This window comes from Hordeum vulgare, chromosome 6H, assembly GCF_904849725.1.
Source record: "Hordeum vulgare subsp. vulgare chromosome 6H, MorexV3_pseudomolecules_assembly, whole genome shotgun sequence".
NCBI classification, from domain to species: Eukaryota; Viridiplantae; Streptophyta; class Magnoliopsida; order Poales; family Poaceae; genus Hordeum; species Hordeum vulgare.
The window spans coordinates 487,509,485-487,531,360 of NC_058523.1; the positions used below are offsets into that span (position 1 = coordinate 487,509,485).

Genomic DNA, 21,876 nt, shown 5'->3' on the forward strand with positions numbered 1-21,876 from the left:
TCTTCGTAGAATATGTAGGATCCAATATGGGCATCCAGGTCCCGCTATTGGATATTGACCGAGGAGTCTCTCGGGTCATGTCTACATAGTTCTCGAACCCGCAGGGTCTGCACACTTAAGGTTTGACGTTGTTTTATGCGTATTTGAGTTATATGGTTGGTTACCGAATGTTGTTCGGAGTCCCGGATGAGATCACGGACGTCACGAGGGTTTCCGGAATGGTCCGGAAACGAAGATTGATATATAGGATGACCTCATTTGGTTACCGGAAGGTTTTCGTGCATTACCGGAAAAGTTTCGGGCTCATCGGTAGTGTACCGGGAGTGCCTGGAGGGGTGCCGGGGACCATCGGGAGGGGTGTCACGCCCCAAGGGGTCTCATGGGCTATGGGAAGAGATAAACCAGCCCCTTGTGGGCTGGAATAAGTTCCCACTAAGGCCCATAAGGTTTGAGAAGGGAAAAACACAAGGTGGAAAGAGTTTCCAAGTGGGAAGGTGGAATCCTACTCCAAGTAGGATTGGAGTAGGACTCCTCCACCTCCAATTTCGGCCAAACCTTTAGGTTTTGAGGCTTCCTCCTCCCCTCCCTCCCACCTATATATACGGAGGTTTTAGGGCTGATTTGAGACGACTTTTCCACGGCAGCCCGACCACATACCTCCACGGTTTTTCCTCTAGATCGCGTTTCTGCGGAGCTCGGGCGGAGCCCTGCTGAGACAAGGTCATCACCAACCTCCGGAGCACCGTCACGCTGCCGGAGAACTCTTCTACCTCTCTGTCTCTCTTGCTGGATCAAGAAGGTCGAGATCATCGTCGAGCTGTACGTGTGCTGAACGCGGAGGTGCCGTCCGTTCGGTACTAGATCGTGGGACTGATCGCGGGATTGTTCGCGGGGCGGATCGAGGGACGTGAGGACGTTCCACTACATCAACCGCGTTCACTAACGCTTCTGCTGTACGATCTACAAGGGTACGTAGATCGCTCATCCCCTCTCGTAGATGGACATCACCATGATAGGTCTTCGTGCGCGTAGGAAAATTTTTGTTTCCCATGCGACGTTCCCCAACACCTATGCATAGGAAGCATGTTAGACTTGTGTTTGGTATTTTCTTCTTGATGCTCTGTTTTGTTCTACAACTCTTATTCCTACGAGAGCATCATTAAAATCTTAAGCCTCTTTATGGTTATAAAGGAAGAGCTCTAGGGAGACAACCCTTGTTATCTTTACTTTGAGTTTTTACTTTCAATTTTTAGTGGTCTTGATGTGTGTTACTACTGTGTAAACATCATTGCATCTTTATTTTTAAGCTTTGTGCCAAGTTTTAGCCTCCGATTGCAAGAAAGTTCAAAAGTAGTGACATGTTGTCCAGAAACAGATTCTGTCTGCTCGACGGACAAATTCGCCAAAAATCACCACATCATCTTTTTGATCTGAATATTTTTGAAAGTATGCTCTATATAATTGTCTTTATGGCATCTATTCTGAATTTTTTGATTTGAGTTGCAGAAGTGCCCCAAAAAAATTATTTACTACCCGTTGGTCTGTTTTTCACATATTCTGCCATGTTTTGCGTTTTCATCATTTTGCAAATCTTAAGGTTTCTTTTTATTTGAACCTATTGGAAATATTAAGAAACGGTATCTCTTCACGAATATCCTTATTTACAGTAGATAATAAATTATTTTATTATGGGCACTGACCACTCTAATCAGCTTATGATGAGTTTCTTATGAAGGGAGTTTTCAAGTATTCGATGGAAGATGATGAAAGAAGATCCACGATTGTCAAGCGCTCAAGCTTTGGGATGCCCCCATGCACACCCAAGATATATTCAAGGAGACTCAAGCATCTAAGCTTAGGGATGCCCCCGTGCATCCCCTTCTCCATCAACAATCATCAATTTGTCCATCTTCATGCTATATTTTTATCACTTCATATGTTATGTGCTATGCTTGGAGCGTCCCGCTCTTTACTTTTTAGTTTGTTTTAGTTTTGCTTGTCGTTCATAACAAGTCGGAACCTAGCCTTCTGAAAGGACGTGGATTTCGCCTAGAGGGGGGGGTGAATAGGCGCTTTAAAATAATTACGGTTTAGGCTTTAACAAATGCGGAATAAAACTAACGTTTAATTTGTCAAGCATAAAACCTACAACAACTAGGCTCACCTATGTGCACCAACAACTTATGCTAAGCAAGATAAACAACTAAGTGATAGCAAGATATATGACAATAAACAATATGGCTATCACAAAGTAAAGTGCATAAGTAAAGGGTTCGGGTAAGAGATAACCGAGGCACGCGGAGACGATGATGTATCCCGAAGTTCACACCCTTGCGGATGCTAATCTCCGTTGGAGCGGTGTGGAGGCACAATGCTCCCCAAGATGCCACTAAGGCCATCGTAATCTCCTCACGCTCTCTCACAATGCAAGATGTCGTGATTCCACTAAGGGACCCTTGAGGGCGGTCACCGAACCCGTACAAATGGCAAACCTTGGGGGCGGTCACCGATACCCGTACAAATTGCTCGGGGCAATCTCAACAACCTAATTGGAGACCCCGACGCTTCCCCGGAGCTTTACACCACAATGATTGAGCTCCGAGACACCACCAAGCTTCTAGGACGCCAAAGCATCCACGAAGAACAATATCTAGGGTACTAAGTACCAAAGGTAATAAGCTTCTCAAACTTCACTTCCACGTATCACCGTGGAGAACTCAAACGATGCAACTAATGCAATGGCAAGGGCACACGGAGTGCCCAAGTCCTTCTCTCCCAAATCCCACCAAAGCAACTAATGCTAGGGAGGAAAATGAGAGGAAGAACGAAGAAGAACACGAAGAACTCCAAGAACTAGACCCAAGGGGTTCCCCTCACTTAGAGGAGAAAGTGATTGGTGGAAATGTGGATCTAGATCTGCTCTCTCTTTTCTCTCAAGAACTAGCAAGAATCATTGGAGGGATTGAGAGTTAGCAATCTCGAAGAAGGTCAACAATGGGGGAAGAACACAAGCTAAAGAGATAAGGTTCAATGGGGAAGAAGACCCCCTTTTATAGGTGGGGAAAAATCCAACCGTTAAGCCTCACAGCCCGCACAGAGCGGTACTACCGCTCATGGAGCGGTACTACCGCTCGGTAGGTTCACCAACCCGAGGCCAAAAAGTATGCAAAAAACAGTCCGACGGAGCAGTACTACCGCTCCTGGAGCGGTAGTAAAAAATTACTACCGCTCCGGGGGCGGTACTACCTCTCCAAGGGCGGTACTACCGCTGGCACGAGGAGCGGTACTACCGGTGGATACTCAAACTGCTTTAACTTTCGCATACTGAATCCGAATTCAACGAAACCAAGTTTGTTGGAAAGCTAACGACATGGGCTAACACAATCTTGATAGAAATATGAATAAGAAGCAAGTGAGAAAAGTCCCATAAGAAAATGGTGAGAACCCTTCTTGGAATAAGACCGGTAAAAACTCCCAGCATCGAAAACATCATAGAAGATGTATATGGACTCCATTTTCGATGAACTCGAGCTTGTGATGAAGATGAACATAAGATCTAAAACTTAAAAAGAGAAACACAAAAAAAGAACCAATAAGTATGATGCAAGGATGCAAATGGTTTGAGCTCTCAACGAACGATACAATCAAGCTACTCACTTGAGAGCCCCCCTTGACAGTACGACAATCTATCCTAAAACACAAAACCTATCAAGGGCAAACCTATACCTTGCACCTCGTCCTCTTGAGCTAGATGATGATGATCTTGGCTTCCTCAATATGGACCACCTTTCTTGACTGCGTTGGCTTGATGAAGACTAGTTGATTGCTCCCCCATACACACTATGGGTGAGCCGCTCTTCAGCATATCTTCACAAGTCCATTGCCACCATCCTCCATCACTTGACATCATCCTCCATGGGTTGTATGAGATATTCCTCTTGACGCAAGCCCATGGAAACACACCTAAGCCCACATAGAACTCTCAAGAACACCATGGGTTAGTACACAAATACGTACTGGACAATCCTTACCATACCATGGGATCACTTGACCCCTCTCGGTACATCTTGTATGCTTTGTGTGTTGATCATCTTGATTTACTCTTTGTCTGACGATCTTGATCAACCTTGTGTCTCTATAACCATTCTTTGGATAATACCTTGAATACCACCTTGGTCATCATATAAACTCCTTGAACCCAACAGATGGACTTCAAGAAGTACCTATGGACAAATCCTATAAATATAACTTAAGGCAACCATTAGTCCATAGGAATTGTCATCAATTACCAAAACCACATATGGAGATATATGCTCTAACAATCTCCCCCATTTTGGTAATTGATGACAACCACTTCAAGAGAGTTTATATAAGGAAATAAGCATAACCAAGCGCACACATACAAAACAATAATGCATGCGTGCAAGATGTAAATGCTTACACAATAAAAGCAAAACCCTCTAAACATATCCAAAGTAAACTCTCTAAACTTCTCCCCCATTGGCATCGATTGTCAAAATGGACGAAAAGTTTAGAAAGCCAATATAGTAGGTGGTCCTCCAAAAAGTGTGTACTTCTCAGCAAATGAGTGCAAACAAATACACAAATACAATGATAAGTAGTTGGAGGAAAACAAACTATATTGAGGACCCAAAGATTGCAAAAAGAAGGATCGCATGGCACAAAGACATACAAAATAGAAGCAAGCAATCAAAAGATACCATATGGAACAAACAATCACATGGTCCTTCGAACCACATGGATAAAAGCAAAGGAGTGTTTTATCAAAACTAGAGAAGCTCCCCATGATTTGTGCACTAATAAGAGATTTTTTTATTTGATACAAGCGCACAAATTAGGATCGTTGCTCCCCCAAAATTAATAAAAACACACAACGAGTGCAAAAAGATAGATGAGACAATAAGAATATCACTTGCACAAAACAAATGGTTGAGCAACATGTAAAAGAAGCAACTTAAGAATAGGCTCAACCAAAATAATGTGTGTGAGTCATGGCAAAGCACTTGAGAAGACTAAGATAAGGATGAGCATTACTCATCAACATAGTCTTGATGAAATGAGAAACAAAGTGCAAGACATATCATTCCCACACACACATACTAGAAAATGGGTTCACAAGCTTACTAATAAACAAAACAAGAACCAATGCTTGTGACAACCCATGGTGAAGATAGGAAATAAGAACCTTGTCAAGAGGAGGAATACCAATCAAAATGGCAAAACCCTCATCAAGACAAGCATGAGGAAAAATAATCTTCACGACCAAAGAGTGCATCAAGATGTAGGAAAATAAGATACGCACTCAAGACAAATCCTTTCACGAAGCCACCAAAACTAAAAAAGGAAATGCAACGGTGGCGTGAAAGAAAATAGGATATCAATTAGAGATGTAACTTCTCTCATGTGTAAAAGATTCTAAGTAGAAGACAATCATGATGATATATATATATCCACAAAGAAGGATGTACACACGAAATGGTTACAAGAAGGAACAAACAAGATATCCAAAAGGAAGTCATAAATATATCAATAAGATCTTTGCTTGGAAGCATAGCACATGGCCTAATATTTTCTTATTGTACAATATGAAATTACAACATACGAACATCAAAGACATCCCAACTAGCAATAAGACATCATCGTTTGGATGCTTTGAGAAAGGAAACAAGTAATACAAGAACGAATCAAGAGATTCATGCCATGATGCAACCTGGAAAAGAAAAGACAGGTTTGGGCCTTTGCAAGAAATGAATGCATGAAGTAGATACTTGTTACCGAGACAACAATGGATTGATGTAGTAGATAGTTGTTCATTGATCATCCTAACTTGGCTCCAATAATCACATGGTCTCAACACCTTCCTTGTAGGTGAGCCGAGCATCCAACGCATCTCCAATTGTTCCTGGAACAACAAAACAAACAAAATGGTGCCCAAGCTCATTGGGACCAAAGAGTTAGAAAACCAACAATACATAGGACAAACTCCACATAAATATGTGCACAAGGATATGAATTTGAATTTCATGCACACTTTAGCCAATTTATGACAAGGTGGAGTTTCCCCTATATATTGGGTCAAAGAAAGAAAGCAAGAAAAAGAAGCTATATATAGTAAATATGCATGCTCAAGGCTTTCAAGAATCAACTCAACACAAAGTTGATAATACACCAAAAGACAAGGTATCAAGTGATAATAAGATACCAAACGAAAACCTATCACTTGAAGGATATAAGTTAAAAGATACCTCAAGGAATGAGATATCCATTGACACATGCCAAATAAAAGGAAACAAGATACCAATTGAAGGAAAACAAACACGAGGTATATAGTTTCCAAAAGAGAGCTAGGTTCCAACAAACCAAACCCTCGACAAATTTTCATGATGGCACAAAGCATCATAAAGAGCAAGACTTGCCTCCCATCAACACACACTTGATGGGGATCAAAAGATTTTATGATGGGCGAATAAAGAGAGTGTTCTAAAGAAAATATGATAGCTCCCCCAAGGGATGTGCATTATATAGAATTTGCATTTAAATACAAAATGCACAAGATGGGATCATCACTTTCTCTATATCTATAAAAACACTACACATGTTAAAATAGATCCACAAGAGGCAAGGAAGACAAACGAAACACAAAATCCAATGTAAAGACGATTAGCAATTCCTACCACATGATGGGAATACCAATTGTCAAGGACAAGAAGTATTTTGGAAATGATACTCATTGGTAGATCGCAAATGTATCCAAGATCATCTTTACCCATAAAACGCAAGCAAATGACACTTGTAGAGCAAACATGCCACCTAGGAACAAGATAATTTACAATATCAACACTAAGTGGCAATACCTCAAATGTACACATTCTCTAGGCTTGTAATATGCACATAGAATATTACTCCCCCATAATGTGATAACCCAACAATATTAACAAGTGGCAATTAAAACCAAGAAGAGATAATTAATGGACCATATAGAATTTGAATTTCTCATGAGTAAGACATACCACATAGAAACTAGATAATCTTGAAATATCAATCCTAAGTGGTATTCCCCATGTATACACATTTATAGGATTGTGAGGTGTGCAAAGCACATCACTCCCCCACAATGGGATAATCCATTAATCTCTCACAAGAGCCAACAAAGATACAAACAAGATGCAAAAAGGCTCAATACAAGACTCACATGTACATGATATGCAAACCAACATACACATACTCGATTACTCAACATAACCACATTGGAAGCACAACATGTACAAACACATGCAAGGTACAAAACCACAACATGCAAAGGGGCAAGCAACTAACAATTTAAACAGTTTAAGTACAAGTTACCGTAAGGAGGCACATTGGATATAAGATAGAAACTCGATAATCCAAATGACTTGGCTTGAGAAAATATGAATGATGAAGACCCCTTAATTGTTCATTATGTATCCAAGTCTCTAATGTCCTCCACAAACACCTATTGATCAAGTTTGAGCTTGTTGGTCCCCAACCACGTTGGGTCCTAAGAGGTTAGTCATAATAGGCTTGGCAACCCAAATGGTACTTTTCTTGACACCACTTTGAGTACCAACAAACTTGGCAAACACATTTCCAACCTTATCCTTATCAAGTGAATAGATATCATCAATAATGATTGGGTTGAATAAATTACCTCTCGCGCAAGAAGAAGCGAAGTGACCCTTCTCACGACATAAGTAGCAACATCTACCCTTTAATTTCTTCCCTATTGATTTCTCAACATGAGGAGTGTTGGCTTGGGTCTTCTTGGGAAGGGGCCTTTCTTCAACTTGTAGTTGAGTATGTGAGTGCACTTGTGGCCTCTTCCCTTGTTGCTTGTGACTTTGGGACTTCTTCTTTAGTGGGCAAGATCTAACATGGTGCCCTTCAATTTTGCACTTGAAGCAAATAATCTTGGCCGAATTCTTGACTTGTTCTTGGCCCTTCTTCTTGAAGATTTTGGACTTATTCTTCTTGTTGTAGTTGAATCCAAGTCCATATTTTTCATTTGGGGATTTTTGCCCACACAAGACATTGTTGAGTGTGGACATTCCATCATGACTCTTTTCCAAGTCTTTCTTCAAGGAAGTGACTTGGGCCTTGAGCTCTTTGATTTCCTCTACATGGTTAGTATCAACACAAGTACTAGAGGAAGTATAAGCTTCATTGTTAGAGCACAAGGCATGGAAAGTAATTCATCACAAGATGTAGCAACACTGTGAGTAGATGAATTACGAGGACTAGCACATGGCAATATAGCTTTTTGACTAGAAGTAGTGCTAATGTCCACAGGAGGCTCACTCGATGTTACCTTGGTAGTAATAGCCTCATGAGATAATTTTAGCACATTATGGGATACTAGAAGATCATCATGAGAGCTTGGGAGCATTACATGACTTTCTTCCAATTTCCCATAATTGCTAGATAGCAACCCGAGTTGAGCCCTTAGCTCAACATCTCCTTTAAAATGGATGCTTCACAAGAAGTAGAATTAGTAGCACAAGCATCATTATTAACTATAAGAGGAGAAGGCAACTTGGCAAGCTCTTTAGCATATGAAGCTTCAAGTTGAGCATGAGACTCGGTGAGTTCGATGAGCGAACTCTTAATAGCCTTTGAGCCATTTTCGAGGTGCTCATAGTCCTCAACGAGTTTAGCATGTGCAACTTCAAGCTTACCATTTTTAGTTCTAAAATCATTAGCCACCTCGAGAGCTCTATCATGGGATTCCTTTAATCTATATAATTCTATAGCAAAGGTTTCCTCAAGAGATTCCTTGGTGGTTTGTTCATTTTCAAGAGCTTGAGATAGCTCCGCGATCTCGTTAGCGTATTCGCGCTCATGACCTTCCATTGTCTCAATGGTGGCCTCATGCTCCTCGAGATGAGCTTCCAACTCCTCAATGTATTTCTTGCCCTCAGTGGCGATAGACATGATTTCCAAGAAGTTGGAACAAGCAAGTTTATTCTTATAAAGAGATTTAAAAATCATTTCACCCTTAATTTTTAAGGATGCAATATTATCACTCTCTTCATCATTATTCTCATCCCCATTATAATCAACATCATCATCATGAGATATATTGGGATTCAAAGTAGGAGATACCTTTGAAGCCTTAGCCATAAGGCAAAAGTGAGTCACAATAGATGATGATGTAGGATCCCTTGAAGCATCATTCAAGGCCACATCTTGTTCCATGGAGTGATGGATTTCCTCTACATTGTTAGCACAACAACTCGAGGAAATATATACATTTTTATCATGGCAACAAGATATAGGAAGCATATCATCATGAGATCTAGTCAAGCAGTTTTTACATGATATGCAAGGACTATCAACACAAGCATGTAGAACATTTAGAGTGATCGAAGTGTTAATGCCCAAAGATGAAGCATTGCAATAATATAGTGATGAAGGATCATCAACAATAAACCCACTATCATCGTTGCAATGATCACCACCACTCACCATATCATTACCTTGTGGCAATCCACATGTAGGTGAAGTAGATGAAGTTGAGAAGACCACACGACCGGAGGTGGAGGGAGAACAATCATTCCCACAAATCTTGGACATACCATATTTATCTTGAAGCTTTTTCCACAACTCATGAGCATCCCGGAATGGCATGAGTTGAAATATAACTACATTGCTCAAAGCATCAAAAGGCACATTAGAAGCTTGAGCATTGAGATAAGAGTTTTTCTCATCCTATAAATATATATTTTGAGAATCCTTTGGAGGAGAAAAACCCATATCTACAATTCGCTCTAAATTCGGGTCCAAGACCCGAAAGTGATTAAGCATGCGAATTACCCAAACATCAAAATTTGTGCCATCGAAACTAAGAGTGTCAGTGAATCCTAAACCCCTAGTCGACATCCTTACTCTCTAGGTGGTTAAACATAATAAAGAGATACCTAGCTCTGATACCAATTGAAAGGACGTGGATGTCGCCTAGAGGGGGTGAATACACTACAGGAATCAGCTTCTTTGCCGTCTGCCATCACAGACGGGAAAGAAAATATCCCGAACGGCAAAGATAATATCACAGACGGCAAAGATTCTCACGGCCGGCAAAATTTCTACGTCAGCCTACGACGGCATAGGACCTTCTTTGCCGTCTGCCCCCCCCCCCCCCAAAGCGGACGGCAAAGCTCTTTGCCGTCAGCTTTCGTTAGGAGCAGTCGGCAAAGTGCTTGAGACGGCAGCCGACAGGCGTTGCCTCCGTTAGGGGTTAACGGAGGCTTTGCCGTCTGCCTCCCCCTCCATCTTTGTCGTCTGCCTCCCCTCCACCCTTTGCCATCTGCCGTGGGATGGCCCTTTGCCGTCTGCTCGCTGATGGCAAAGGGCTTTGCCATCTGCTGGCAGATGGCAAAGAGCCTGTATTGCTCCATTTTTTGTCTGTTTTCTTTTATTTCCCTACATTTTTATACTATATCTATATACATACTTCATAGCATATATAGTTTTAGACATCTGCAACACATATATTTCACAGCATATATATTTCCAACATCATCATGAAATATTTAACAAGCTAGAGAACACATAGGCTAGCACAATATGTAGTTTCACATAGTTCATCCATATATATACATACATAAGTTTTACATTGTTCGTCAATACAAATGAAAAAACTAAACACTAACAGTCCATCAATGCCAGCTTCCATGAAATGAATCAAATCTGCAAAAAGGAGAGTAATTAAGAAAGTTAGAAGAAGTAGAAGAAGAAAAAAGAGTAAAAGAATAATAAGTAAAAGAAGAAGAAGAGGTAGAAGGTGCATATATGCGGGAATGTTCATTGCATATATGTAGACAACTTGTTAAGGCCTGACAAAAAAAATACTAATTAGTGTTTTAGTATATGCACTATTAGCTGGCATTAGTGTTTTATCAATGATTCCTAACAGCTTTTGAAACAGAAATCTTATCAAATAGACCAACCAATCATGTCTTAATAACAAAAAATAAACAAAGTGTTGCGGCAAGTAGTGCAGTAAGACTATTCAGTTCAACATGATTTTAGTAGCTGAAACTTAAAAGTTTAGTTAACCACTTAGAGCACTAACTGAAGTAGGAATCATATCAACTAGCACCAAAAAGCGTGGCGACACGCCGCGCCCGTAGAGGCAATGGTAGATCGATAATGATAAATGGATGGTAAAATACAATGGTTACAATACTAATTTTGGAAGGCAAATTTTAGCGCTCATTAGTTTACATGAGCACAAACTCATGCACCAAAGCATACACCAACACGATAATAATTAGGTTTAAACAGAATATGATGTTCCTTGCATACAAATTAGTATTTTTTTTCAAAAACTTCAAATTTAAGTCTGGAATTAAATAAAATGCCATACACATTGACGCATATTTATGGATCTTAGTTATTTGATGGGGAAGATAGACGTGGAGATAAATGATTGATGCAGAGGCCGGGGCTTTACCTCCTTTTCTAAAAAAAGGAATAGTAAGATATGGAACTGTTATGTGAAGGGCACTCATGTGAACTAAACTTAATAGAGCAATAAGTACATGAATGTTGGTTTCTCCTGGACAAGGGTAGCGGGAATGTACAGATATTCTGTGCAGTAGAATTGGGCATTTCTCAGGTGTAGCAGTTATCACATAACCATATTAAATTGAAGTAAAAGGGAAGGATAGAATATTGACACACTTTTCTTTATAAAATCTGCAAGAAAGGAATAAAGGAGGTTCTAACACTTGATGTTGACATGCTTAGTGACCAGACAAAATGGGCTACTTGGTTTTTTTAAGTTGGCCTAAGAAATTTAGTATTCTACTTTATGAACAATCTACTATCCGGTCATGTCCGGACAGGACTCCACTAACTAAGCATCATGACAACGGCATGGGAAACATATCCACCAAATTTCCATCATGGCAATCGAACCGAACCCTCTAGTTTTGCACCATGAACAACCAAATATGAATCCACCTTGTGGAATAGAAACTCCGCAGTTATGGAGACAGAAATGCATGATTTGGCAGAGGCAGCCAAAATTTACCCATACCGGCGAGAAACCATAACATAATCCTTAGTTTAATTTGAGAGGGAACATCAGAACATGTGTTGGCCAAAATATACTGACCACTAATACTAACTTGTAAACTGTATCCATTTCTTTACAAAAGGGTTTCCCCCTGCTTTGTGGCCAAAATATACTGACCACTAATACTAACTCTGTATTTCAGTTGGTGCAGCAGCAACAAAGTGCCAATTTGGGAGATACTCTTACATGGCTTGAGCAATCCGAGAATACTTGGCACGAAAACAAGGTTGAAATTAAGGAGTGGGGAGGAGCGGGCGGGCAACAATTACTTGCGTTGGAGTACTTTTGCTCTTGCATGGCGAGCCAAAGAGGAAGCAGTCGGCGGTGCAGGTGTGGTCACGGATGGCCTCGACGGCGGGCGGGACGTCTCGAGGTCGGTGTTGAGCAGCGGCAGGGCGGAGATGTCCACGTGCTCCATGCGAATCCCTGGGACCCCGACTCCTCACACACTGGCCGCGCTGGCAAGGGCGGCGAGGAAGCCGCGGGGCTCGAGGTTGGTGACGGTGGTTATGACGACCTTGTCGGTGGATTCGGAGTCGGTCAGAGGAGGAGTTGAGGTCGCGCGCGCAGGGGCATCCCGAAAGTGATGGCCCAAGCATGGGCGATGGCAGCGATGAAGGTCAGGCCGGTGTTGGCGCGGGCGAGGGCGTTGACAGGAAATGAAGCTACTAAAACAAGCGAGCGAACGAGCACTCACCAACAATCATCCACTCGGGTGCACGTATGGTGCACTTGCCATGCCTCCTGAGTGCCACAGCGAGCCACAGAGGGACCTTGCTTGGAATTTGGGGGAAGAAGGGTCCGAAATCCCCCTACATGGTGAAGGTGAGTACAATGTTAGTCAAGACTGGCCAGATGTTTAGCACCACTTGACATTTGTGTATTGCTTGGTCTGTTGCAAAAAAAAATGGTTCCCTGCAGATCCTTTAATGCTCCATTCAAAAATTGTTGCCAAAATTTTAGCCAACCCAGAGTGGAGGATTGTTTCACCAATGTTTGGCAGTAGAAACCAAACATACCTAGACATGACTGACCTCTAAAATTGGCCCAACCCTCTCAAAAATTCCCACATAATGATACTATACAGCAACCAACAGTCAGCAGAACATCGAAGTGTACCAGTGACTAGACAGCAAATGATGCATAAAGTATCTAGGCAAGTACTGTGTTATAAATGGCCGGATAAAATCTAAAGAAATGGAGGTGCAGTGTACATAACTACTAGTGGACTAGGAGAAAAATACTGATAAGTAAAATTGAAAATTCGTTGAGAGCACGCACGCAGATCATGTTGAGGGCCTCCATGCGGATGTTGGGGACGATCTCGACGATCTCGTCCTCGGCCACGAACTCCACCTGCACCAACCAACCAGCCGCCATCACAAATGGAGCCAGCAGCGAGGGAACATGCCCTCCTGGGTCAACAAGGATACATACAGATACGGGTGGGCGAAGGGGTGGATTACCTCGGAGGGCGAGAAGAGGGAGAGATGCGGGTCGGACTGCCCCGCCATGGGGATTCGGGCGGAGAGCAGGGGCGGATCTGGATGGTGCGCCGGGTGCCTCGAAGTCGAACCCCAGTGGCTTAAGACCGGGACGGGGTGGAGACAGGGGGAACGTGACGCGCCGGCGAGGAAAAAGGGGAATAGCGACGGCGGCGGCATCGCACGTGAGAGTGCTCGGCGCCGCACGTCAGGCCGGTGTTGGCGCAGGCGAGGGCGGCGAGGAAGGGCTTGACGGCTGCGGCATGGTGGTGGTCATCTGAGTACTCGGTGCCGAGGGAGGAACCGAGTAGGGATTCAGTGGATGGGTGGGTGGAGGGGGAGTGGAGGCGCGCTGGTCACCAGTGGTAGTGGCCCTTGGTCTTGGCCCAGACCAGCTCCTCGGTGGCTAGGGTTTGGGGCGGGGGCTCGTTCTGCCTGTCGGATGGGAGCGGGGAGGAGAGGAAGAGGGGTCTGGATCTGGGAGAGAGAGAATGGGGATCAGGGGAGGGCAGATGAAGGTGGAGAGATGGGGTGCTGTTAGAAGGCCGTCCCCTTTGTCGTCCGCCTGGGGATAAGCTGACGACAAAGGGGTCGAGGCAGAAGGCAAAGAGGCCCTAGGTTGACGATAAAGAGACCCCTGACGGTAAAGAGGATGGTTTTAGTTATGGTGATTTTTTGCCGTCTGTGTGAACCATCTTTGTCATCAGCCGTGTCTTTACTGTCTGCTTATTCCATTTTTGCCATCTGCGTGCAGACGACAAAGAATGCACTCATGGCAAAGAGTATCTTTGCCATCAGTTAGTTCTTTGCCATCTGTTTGTTGGTAGCTGATGGCAAAGAATCTCTTTGCCATCAGCCAGCAGACGGCAAAGATCAGGTAGATGGCAAATTCCCTAATTCCTGTAGTGATAGGCGCTTTAAAATAATTACGGTTTAGGCTTGAACAAATGCGGAATAAAACTAACGTTTAATTTGTCAAGCACAAAACCTACAACAACTAGGCTCACCTATGTGCACCAACAACTTATGCTAAGCAAGATAAACAACTAAGTGATAGCAAGATATATGATAATAAACAATATGGCTATCACAAAGTAAAGTGCATAAGTAAAGGGTTCGGGTAAGAGATAACCGAGGCACGCAGACACGATGATGTATCCCGAAGTTCACACCCTTGCGGATGCTAATCTCCGTTGGAGCGGTGTGGAGGCACAATGCTCCCCAAGATGCCACTAAGGCCATCGTAATCTCCTCACGCTCTCGCACAATGCAAGATGCCGTGATTCCACTAAGGGACCCTTGAGGGCGGTCACCGAACCCGTACAAATGGCAAACCTTGGGGCGGTCACCGATACCCGTACAAATTGCTCGGGGCAATCTCCACAACCTAATTGGAGACCCCGACGCTTGCCCGGAGCTTTACACCACAATGATTGAGCTCCGAGACACCACCAAGATTCTAGGACGCCAAAGCATCCACAAAGAACAATATCTAGGGTACTAAGTACCAAAGGTAATAAGCTTCTCAAACTTCACTTCCACGTATCACCGTGGAGAACTCAAACGATGCAACTAATGCAATGGCAAGGGCACACGGAGTGCCCAAGTCCTTCTCTCCCAAATCCCACCAAAGCAACTAATGCTAGGGAGGAAAATGAGAGGAAGAACGAAGAAGAACACGAAGAACTCCAAGAACTAGACCCAAGGGGTTCCCCTCACTTAGAGGAGAAAGTGATTGGTGGAAGTGTGGATCTAGATCTCCTCTCTCTTTTCCCTCAAGAACTAGCAAGAATCATTGGAGGGACTGAGAGTTAGCAAGCTCGAAGAAGGTCAACAATGGGGGAAGAACACGAGCTAAAGAGATAAGGTTCAATGGGGAAGAAGACCCCCTTTTATAGGTGAGGAAAAATTCAACCGTGAAGCCTCACAACACGCACAGAGCGGTACTACCGCTCATGGAGCGGTACTACCGCTCGGTAGGTTCACCAAACATGTTGAGGCCAAAAAGTATGCAAAAAACAGTCCGACGGAGCGATACTACCGCTCCTGAAGCGGTAGTAAAAAATTACTACCGCTCCGGGGGCGGTACTACCGCCGGCACCAGGAGCGGTACTACCGCTGGATACTGAAACTGCTGTAACTTTCGCATACGGACTCCGAATTCAACGAAACCAAGTTTGTTGGAAAGCTAACGACATGGGCTAACACAATCTTGATAGAAATATGAATAAGAAGCAAGTGAGAAAAGTCCCATAAGAAAATGGTGAGAACCCTTCTTGGAATAAGACCGATAAAAACTCCCAACATCGAAAACATCATAGAAGATGCATACGGACTCCGTTTTCGATGACCTCGAGCTTGTCATGAAGATGAACATAAGTTCTAAAACTCACAAAGAGAAACACCAAACAAGAACCAATAAGTATTATGCAAGGATGCAAATGGTTTGAGCTCTCAACGAACGATACGATCAAGCTACTCACTTGAGAGCCCCCCTTGACAGTACGACAATCTATCCTAAAACAGAAAACCTATCAAGGGCAAACCTATACCTTGCACCTCGTCCTCTTGAGCTAGATGACGATGATCTTGGCTTCCTCAAGATGGACCACCTTTCTTGCTTGCGTTGGCTTGATGAAGACTAGTTGATTGCTCCCCCATACACACTATGGGTGAGCCGCTCTTCAGCATATCTTCAGAAGTCCATTGCCACCATCCTCCATCACTTGACATCCTCCTACATGGGTTGTATGAGATATTCCTCTTGACGCAAGCCCATGGAAACACACCTAATCCCACATAGAACTCTCAAGAAGACCATGGGTTAGTACACAAATACGTACTGGACAATGCTTACCATACCATGGGATCACTTGATCCCTCTCGGTACATCGTGTACGTTGTGTGCGTTGATCATCTTGATTTACTCTTTGTCTGGCGATCTTGATCAACCTTGTGTCTCTATGACCATTCTTTGGATAATACCTTGAATACCACCTTGGTCATCATATAAACTCCTTGAACCTAATAGATGGACTTCAAGAAGTGCCTATGGAAAAATCCTATAAATATAACTTAAGGCAACCATTAGTCCATAGGAATTGTCATCAATTACCAAAACCACATACGAAGATATATGCTCTAACAACTTCCTTGTTTGGGAGAGAAACACGCTCCACTCCACCCTAGAACACAACATAGGTTTTCATACTTATCTTTTTGTGTGTTCTTTATCTTTTCATAGCTGCTGTCATGCTTAGCTCTTAGTTTTCATGCTATATCTTTTTAAGATCTTTTACTTAGGTTGCTTTTGGAACTCTCTTGATTTATCATTCTTATATTATTTAGAGAGTTGGCTTGGTGCACTAAGTTGGGTGTCTTGCATGAGTAGGTAAATGAGGTTGCTCTTTAAGTATAGTAGTAACATGCAATAGTTTTGAGGTATTTGATTTGAGTAATGTTTGGACTATTGGTGCCAAGAGATTGAGACTATAAGTGATAGGTCTCGTATTTTGGGAAATCCGTGTAATTTTCAAAATCTAAAAAAATTAGTTGAGAACTCTAGCTACTAGATTGATCACTAACCTTTGGAGGGTTTCAAATATATAGAGTACCCTCACGTTACCAGGGTCGAGGATTTGCAAGGATAACCAAAACCCCAAACACTCCTCCTCGGGGTACTTGTCTCTTTGTGAATTTGCTGACTAGATAGAGAGTTACCGATAATAAGTGATGAGTTCTTCGGACTAATGCGACTATCCGATTGTTGGCACTTCCACCATCCATATTTTGCTAGCCTCTTTGGTACAGTGCATTGCCCTTTCTCACCTTGAGAGTTGGTGCAAACTTCACCGGTGCATCCAAACCCTTGGCATGATACACCCTGTCATCATAAGCCTCATTATATCTTTCCTCAAAACAGCCACCATACCTACCTATTAAGGCATTTCCATAGCCTTTCCGAGATACATTGTCATGCAACATACACCATCTCATGAATTGATCTTCATGTCATACATGCTTTTGCTTGGTCCAGGAGCCGCATGATAGTTGGGCCTTGCCCTTATTATTGCTACATGACGCGCTAGTTTCATTGCATATCCTGCTACACTGGCAGAGGCATACATTTGCATACAGTGAAGATATTATTTTTCATTCTTGTAAACATAGAGTGTTGCCCTTAAGTGATTAAAAGATCCCAAAGAGGACAAATGAAAAGATCCCAAAGAGGACAAATGAGATATAAATAGAAATATCCAAAGAGGTCGCAAAAAAATAAAGAAAGGAAAAAAAAGAGAAGGGGGCAACACTAATATTCCTTTTGAAAGATCCACACTCATACTCCATTGCTATATTTGTACTCCATAGATATTATCATTCATGCATAACAATGTGGGGACCCTTACACTATATAACTTGGCTTGTATATTCCAATGATGAGCCTCCTCAAATAAGCTCTAGGTCTTCATGAGAAAGAAAGTTGGATGCACCCCCACTAGTTCCATTAGGACAGCTTACCTTAGCTCATATGTGCATCCGTTGCATGGCAATCCCTACTCCTCAGATCATATCTATCATTTGGCTTTCTCTCGCCTATAGTTGTCCTCATTGATGTGAGCCTTACACACCTTTTTGTTTTCCTTCCCCATCATTATTCTCTTTGCCATCCTAAGTGCCAACATATCTTGCTTGCGCTCATTCATTGCATGAGTGCTCAAAGTCGAAAGGGAGAGGATCATTTTGACTTGTGCCTGACTAGTGGTCTGGGGATGAGTCAAAATAAGATTCCGAAGGAGACCAAGTGTGAAATTTAGTAGATTGAGTTCTCAATTAAGAAATATTTTTATGCTCTAAACCCATCTCCCATTTCTTGCACGCAAACTCCATTTGGAGACATTCGAGTCACGGACAGCGAGAGCTCTTGCACCTTTATGTTCTTACTTTTCTATTTTCAATACTAAATATAGACTCTTGCTTGTTATTGTCTTGACTTGAATTGCATATCTTACTTGCTTTACTTTGAAGTTCTTATATGTGTGTTAGCATGTCACCACAGAAATTATTTGTGTTATCATTTACCAACTCGATGACGAGCAGAAATTAAGCTTGGGGATGTTGATACGTCTCAAACGTATCTATAATTTATGCTTGTTCATGATCTTTTGGGTGACATTGTTATATGTTTTGCTACACTTTCATACCTTTTTACACATATTTGGACTAACCTACTAACTCAGTGCACCCAGTGCCAGTTTCTGTGTGCTGATGTCTTTTTTGCAGGGACTTTTACCGCAATTTACCGAGTCCCAAAAATCCCGAGAAAAATATATAAAATCAGCATGACGGAAGCTTCGAGAGCACCAAAGGTGGGCCAGAGGGGAACCAGGCGTCGCCCAGGTGGCCTCCCTGCGCGGCCTACCCCCTGGCCGCGCCCACAGGCCGCCTGGGTGGGACCCACCTCCTCTGGTGCCCTACCTTTGCTCCTATTTTTACCCCTGTGGAGGAAACGCTGATGCCGGAACCCTTTTCGCCAAAAGCAATTCCGATCTCCACCGCCATCGCCAACAAGTTTTGGGGGACCAGAATTCATGTGTCGGCACCCTACCGGGACGGGGAAGTCCCCCCGGATTCATCTCCATCGACGTTGCTTCCTCCCTCCATGAAGTGGGAGTAGTTCCTCCTCGGGGCTGAGGTCTTCTACAGTATCTATATGGTTAATTCTCTCTCCCATGATGTGATCTTGATTGTGATCATAGGCTATGTTAATATAGGGTGATCCCATGATGTTTGTGTTGGGGAACATAGTAATTTCAAAAAAATTCCTACGCCAAACAAGGATCTATCTATGGAGAAACCAGCAACGAGTGATGGGGTAGAGCATTTTCATACCTTTGAAGATCGCTAAGTGGAAGCGTTACTAGAACGCGGTCGATGGAGTGGTACTCGCAGCGATTCAGATCACGGTCGGTTCCGATCTATGTGCCGAATCACGACACCTCCGCGTTCAACACACGTACAGCCTGGTGACGTCTCCCGCACCTTGATCCAGCAAGGAGGAGGGAGAGGTTGAGGGAGAGCTATGGAAGCACGATGGCTTGGTGGTGGGGGAGCTACGAGGTATTTCGACAGGGCTTCGCCAAGCACCGCGGAAGAGGAGGAAGAGGAGGAGCAGGGTTGCGTCGAGAGAGAGATTCTATGGGTCTCAAATCAGCCAAAAACTCCACTATATATAGGGGGAGAGGGAGGAGGTGCCCACCCTTAGGGTTCCCACCCCTAAGGGGTGCGGCAGCCCCATCTAGGGCAGAGGGGCGACGGCCAGGGCAGGTAGAGGAGGGGTGGCGCACCCAGATGGGCCTTGGGCCCCTCCTGCGCTTAGGGTTTGCCCCCTTCCTCCCTTGTTGCGCCTTGGGCCTAGGTGGGAGGCGCACCAGCCCACTCTGGGCTGGTTCCCTTCCACCTTTTGGCCCATGCCAGCCTTTGGGGCTGGTGACCCCTCCCGGTGGACCCTCGAAACCCTTCCGGTGGTCCCGGTACGTTATCGGTGACGCCGGAAACATTTTCGGTGTCCAAAACCTCTCATCCTATATATCAATCTTTACCTCCGGACCATTCTGGAGCTCCTCATGATGTCCGGGATCTCATCCGGGACTCCAAAAAACCTTCGGTAACCACGTAAACTATTTCCCTATAACCCTGGTGTAATCGAAGCTTAAGTGTGTAGACCCTACGGGTTCGGGAGACGGGCAGACATGACCGAGACATCTCTCCGGCCAATAACCAACAGCGGGGTCTGGATAGCCATGTTGGTTCCCACATGTTCCACGATGATCTCGTCGGATGAACCACGATGTCAAGGATTCAATCAATCCCGTATGCAATTCCCTTTGTCTATCAGTATGATACTTGCCCGAGATTCGACCGTCGGTATCCCTATACCTTGTTCAATCTTGTTACCGGCAAGTCTCTTTACTCGTTCCGTAACACATCATCCAGTGGCTAACCCCTTAGTCACACTAAGCTCAATATGATGATAGATTACCGAGTGGGCCCAGAGATACCTCTCCGTCACAAGGAGTGACAAATCCAGGTCTCGATTCGTACAACTCAACAGACACTTTTGGAGATACCCGTAGTGCACCTTTATAATCACCCAGTTACATTGTGACGTTTGGTACACCCAAAGCACTCCTACAGTATCCGGGACTTGCACAATCTCACGGTCTAAGGAAATGATACTTGACATTAGAAAAATCTTTAGCAGACGAACAACACGATCTAGTGCTATGCTTAAGATTGGGTCTTGTCCATCACATCATTCCACAATGATGTGATCCCGTTATCAATGACATCCAATGTCCATGATCAAGAAACCATGATCATCTATTGATCAACGAGCTAGCCAATTAAAGGCTTACTAGGGACACATTCTGATCTATATATTCACACATGTATTACGGTTTCTGGTTAATATAATTATAGCATGAATAATAGACAATTATCATGAAATAGGAAGTAAAATAATAACCAATTTATTATTGCCTCTAGGTCATATTTCCAACAGTCTCCCACTTGCACTAGAGTCAATAATCTAGTTCACATCACTATGTGATTGCAATGAATCCAACACCCATACAGTTTTAGGGTTGATCATGTGTTGCTTGTGAGAGAGGTTTATTAGTCAACGGGTCCAAACCTTTCACATATGTGTGTGCTTTACAAATCTCTATGTCTTCATATAGATACTGCTACCATGCACCATTTGGAACTATTCCAAATGATTGGTCTACTATACGAATCCGGTTTACTACTCATAGTCATCTGGATTAGCGACAAAGCTTGCATCGACGTAACCCCTTTACGACGAACTCTTTAATATCCTCCATATTCGAGAAAAATTCCTTAGTCCACTAGTTACTAAGGATATCTTTGACCGCTGTCCAGTGATCCATTCCTGGATCACTCTTGTACCCCTTGACTGACTCATGGCAAGGCACACTTTAGGTACGATACACAACATAGCATACTTATAGAGCCTACGACTGATGCATAGGGGACGACATTTTTCCTTTCTATTTCTTCTGCCGTGGTCGGGCTTTTGAGTCTTACTCAAAAATTCACACCTTATAACACAACCAAGAACTCCTTCTTTTGTCGATCTATTTTGAACACTTCCAAAAACTTGTCAAGGCATGCATTTTGTTGAAAGTTCTATTAAGCACTTTGATCTATCTCCATAGATCTGGATGCTCAATGTTCAAGTAGCTCATCCAGGTT

The 21,876-nt window shown here is 43.3% G+C and overlaps 1 protein-coding gene and 1 pseudogene across 1 annotated transcript; both read right to left on the reverse strand.

The window, feature by feature from the left end:
- Positions 1 to 12,084: 12,084 nt before the first annotated feature.
- LOC123405385 lies at positions 12,085 to 12,717 on the reverse strand (annotated as a pseudogene).
- Positions 12,718 to 12,786: 69 nt separating this feature from the next.
- On the reverse strand, positions 12,787 to 13,632 carry LOC123405655 (DNA replication complex GINS protein PSF2-like). Its single transcript, XM_045099265.1, has 3 exons — positions 13,585 to 13,632; positions 13,400 to 13,474; positions 12,787 to 12,930 (listed from the first exon to the last, which is right to left on the reverse strand). Exons 1-3 carry the CDS (start codon positions 13,630 to 13,632, stop codon positions 12,787 to 12,789), a joined length of 267 nt encoding a protein of 88 aa, XP_044955200.1.
- Positions 13,633 to 21,876: the final 8,244 nt, after the last annotated feature.

Coding starts and splice junctions, on each gene's coding strand:
- LOC123405655 (XM_045099265.1), bottom strand. CDS start 13,632: ATGGCGGGGCAGTCCGACCCGCATCTCTCCCTCTTCTCGCCCTCCGAG. Junction 13,475..13,584: donor CCCTCTTCTCGCCCTCCGAG/GTAATCCACCCC, acceptor TGGTTGGTGCAG/GTGGAGTTCGTGGCCGAGGA. Junction 12,931..13,399: donor AGGCCCTCAACATGATCTGC/GTGCGTGCTCTC, acceptor TTCACCATGTAG/GGGGATTTCGGACCCTTCTT.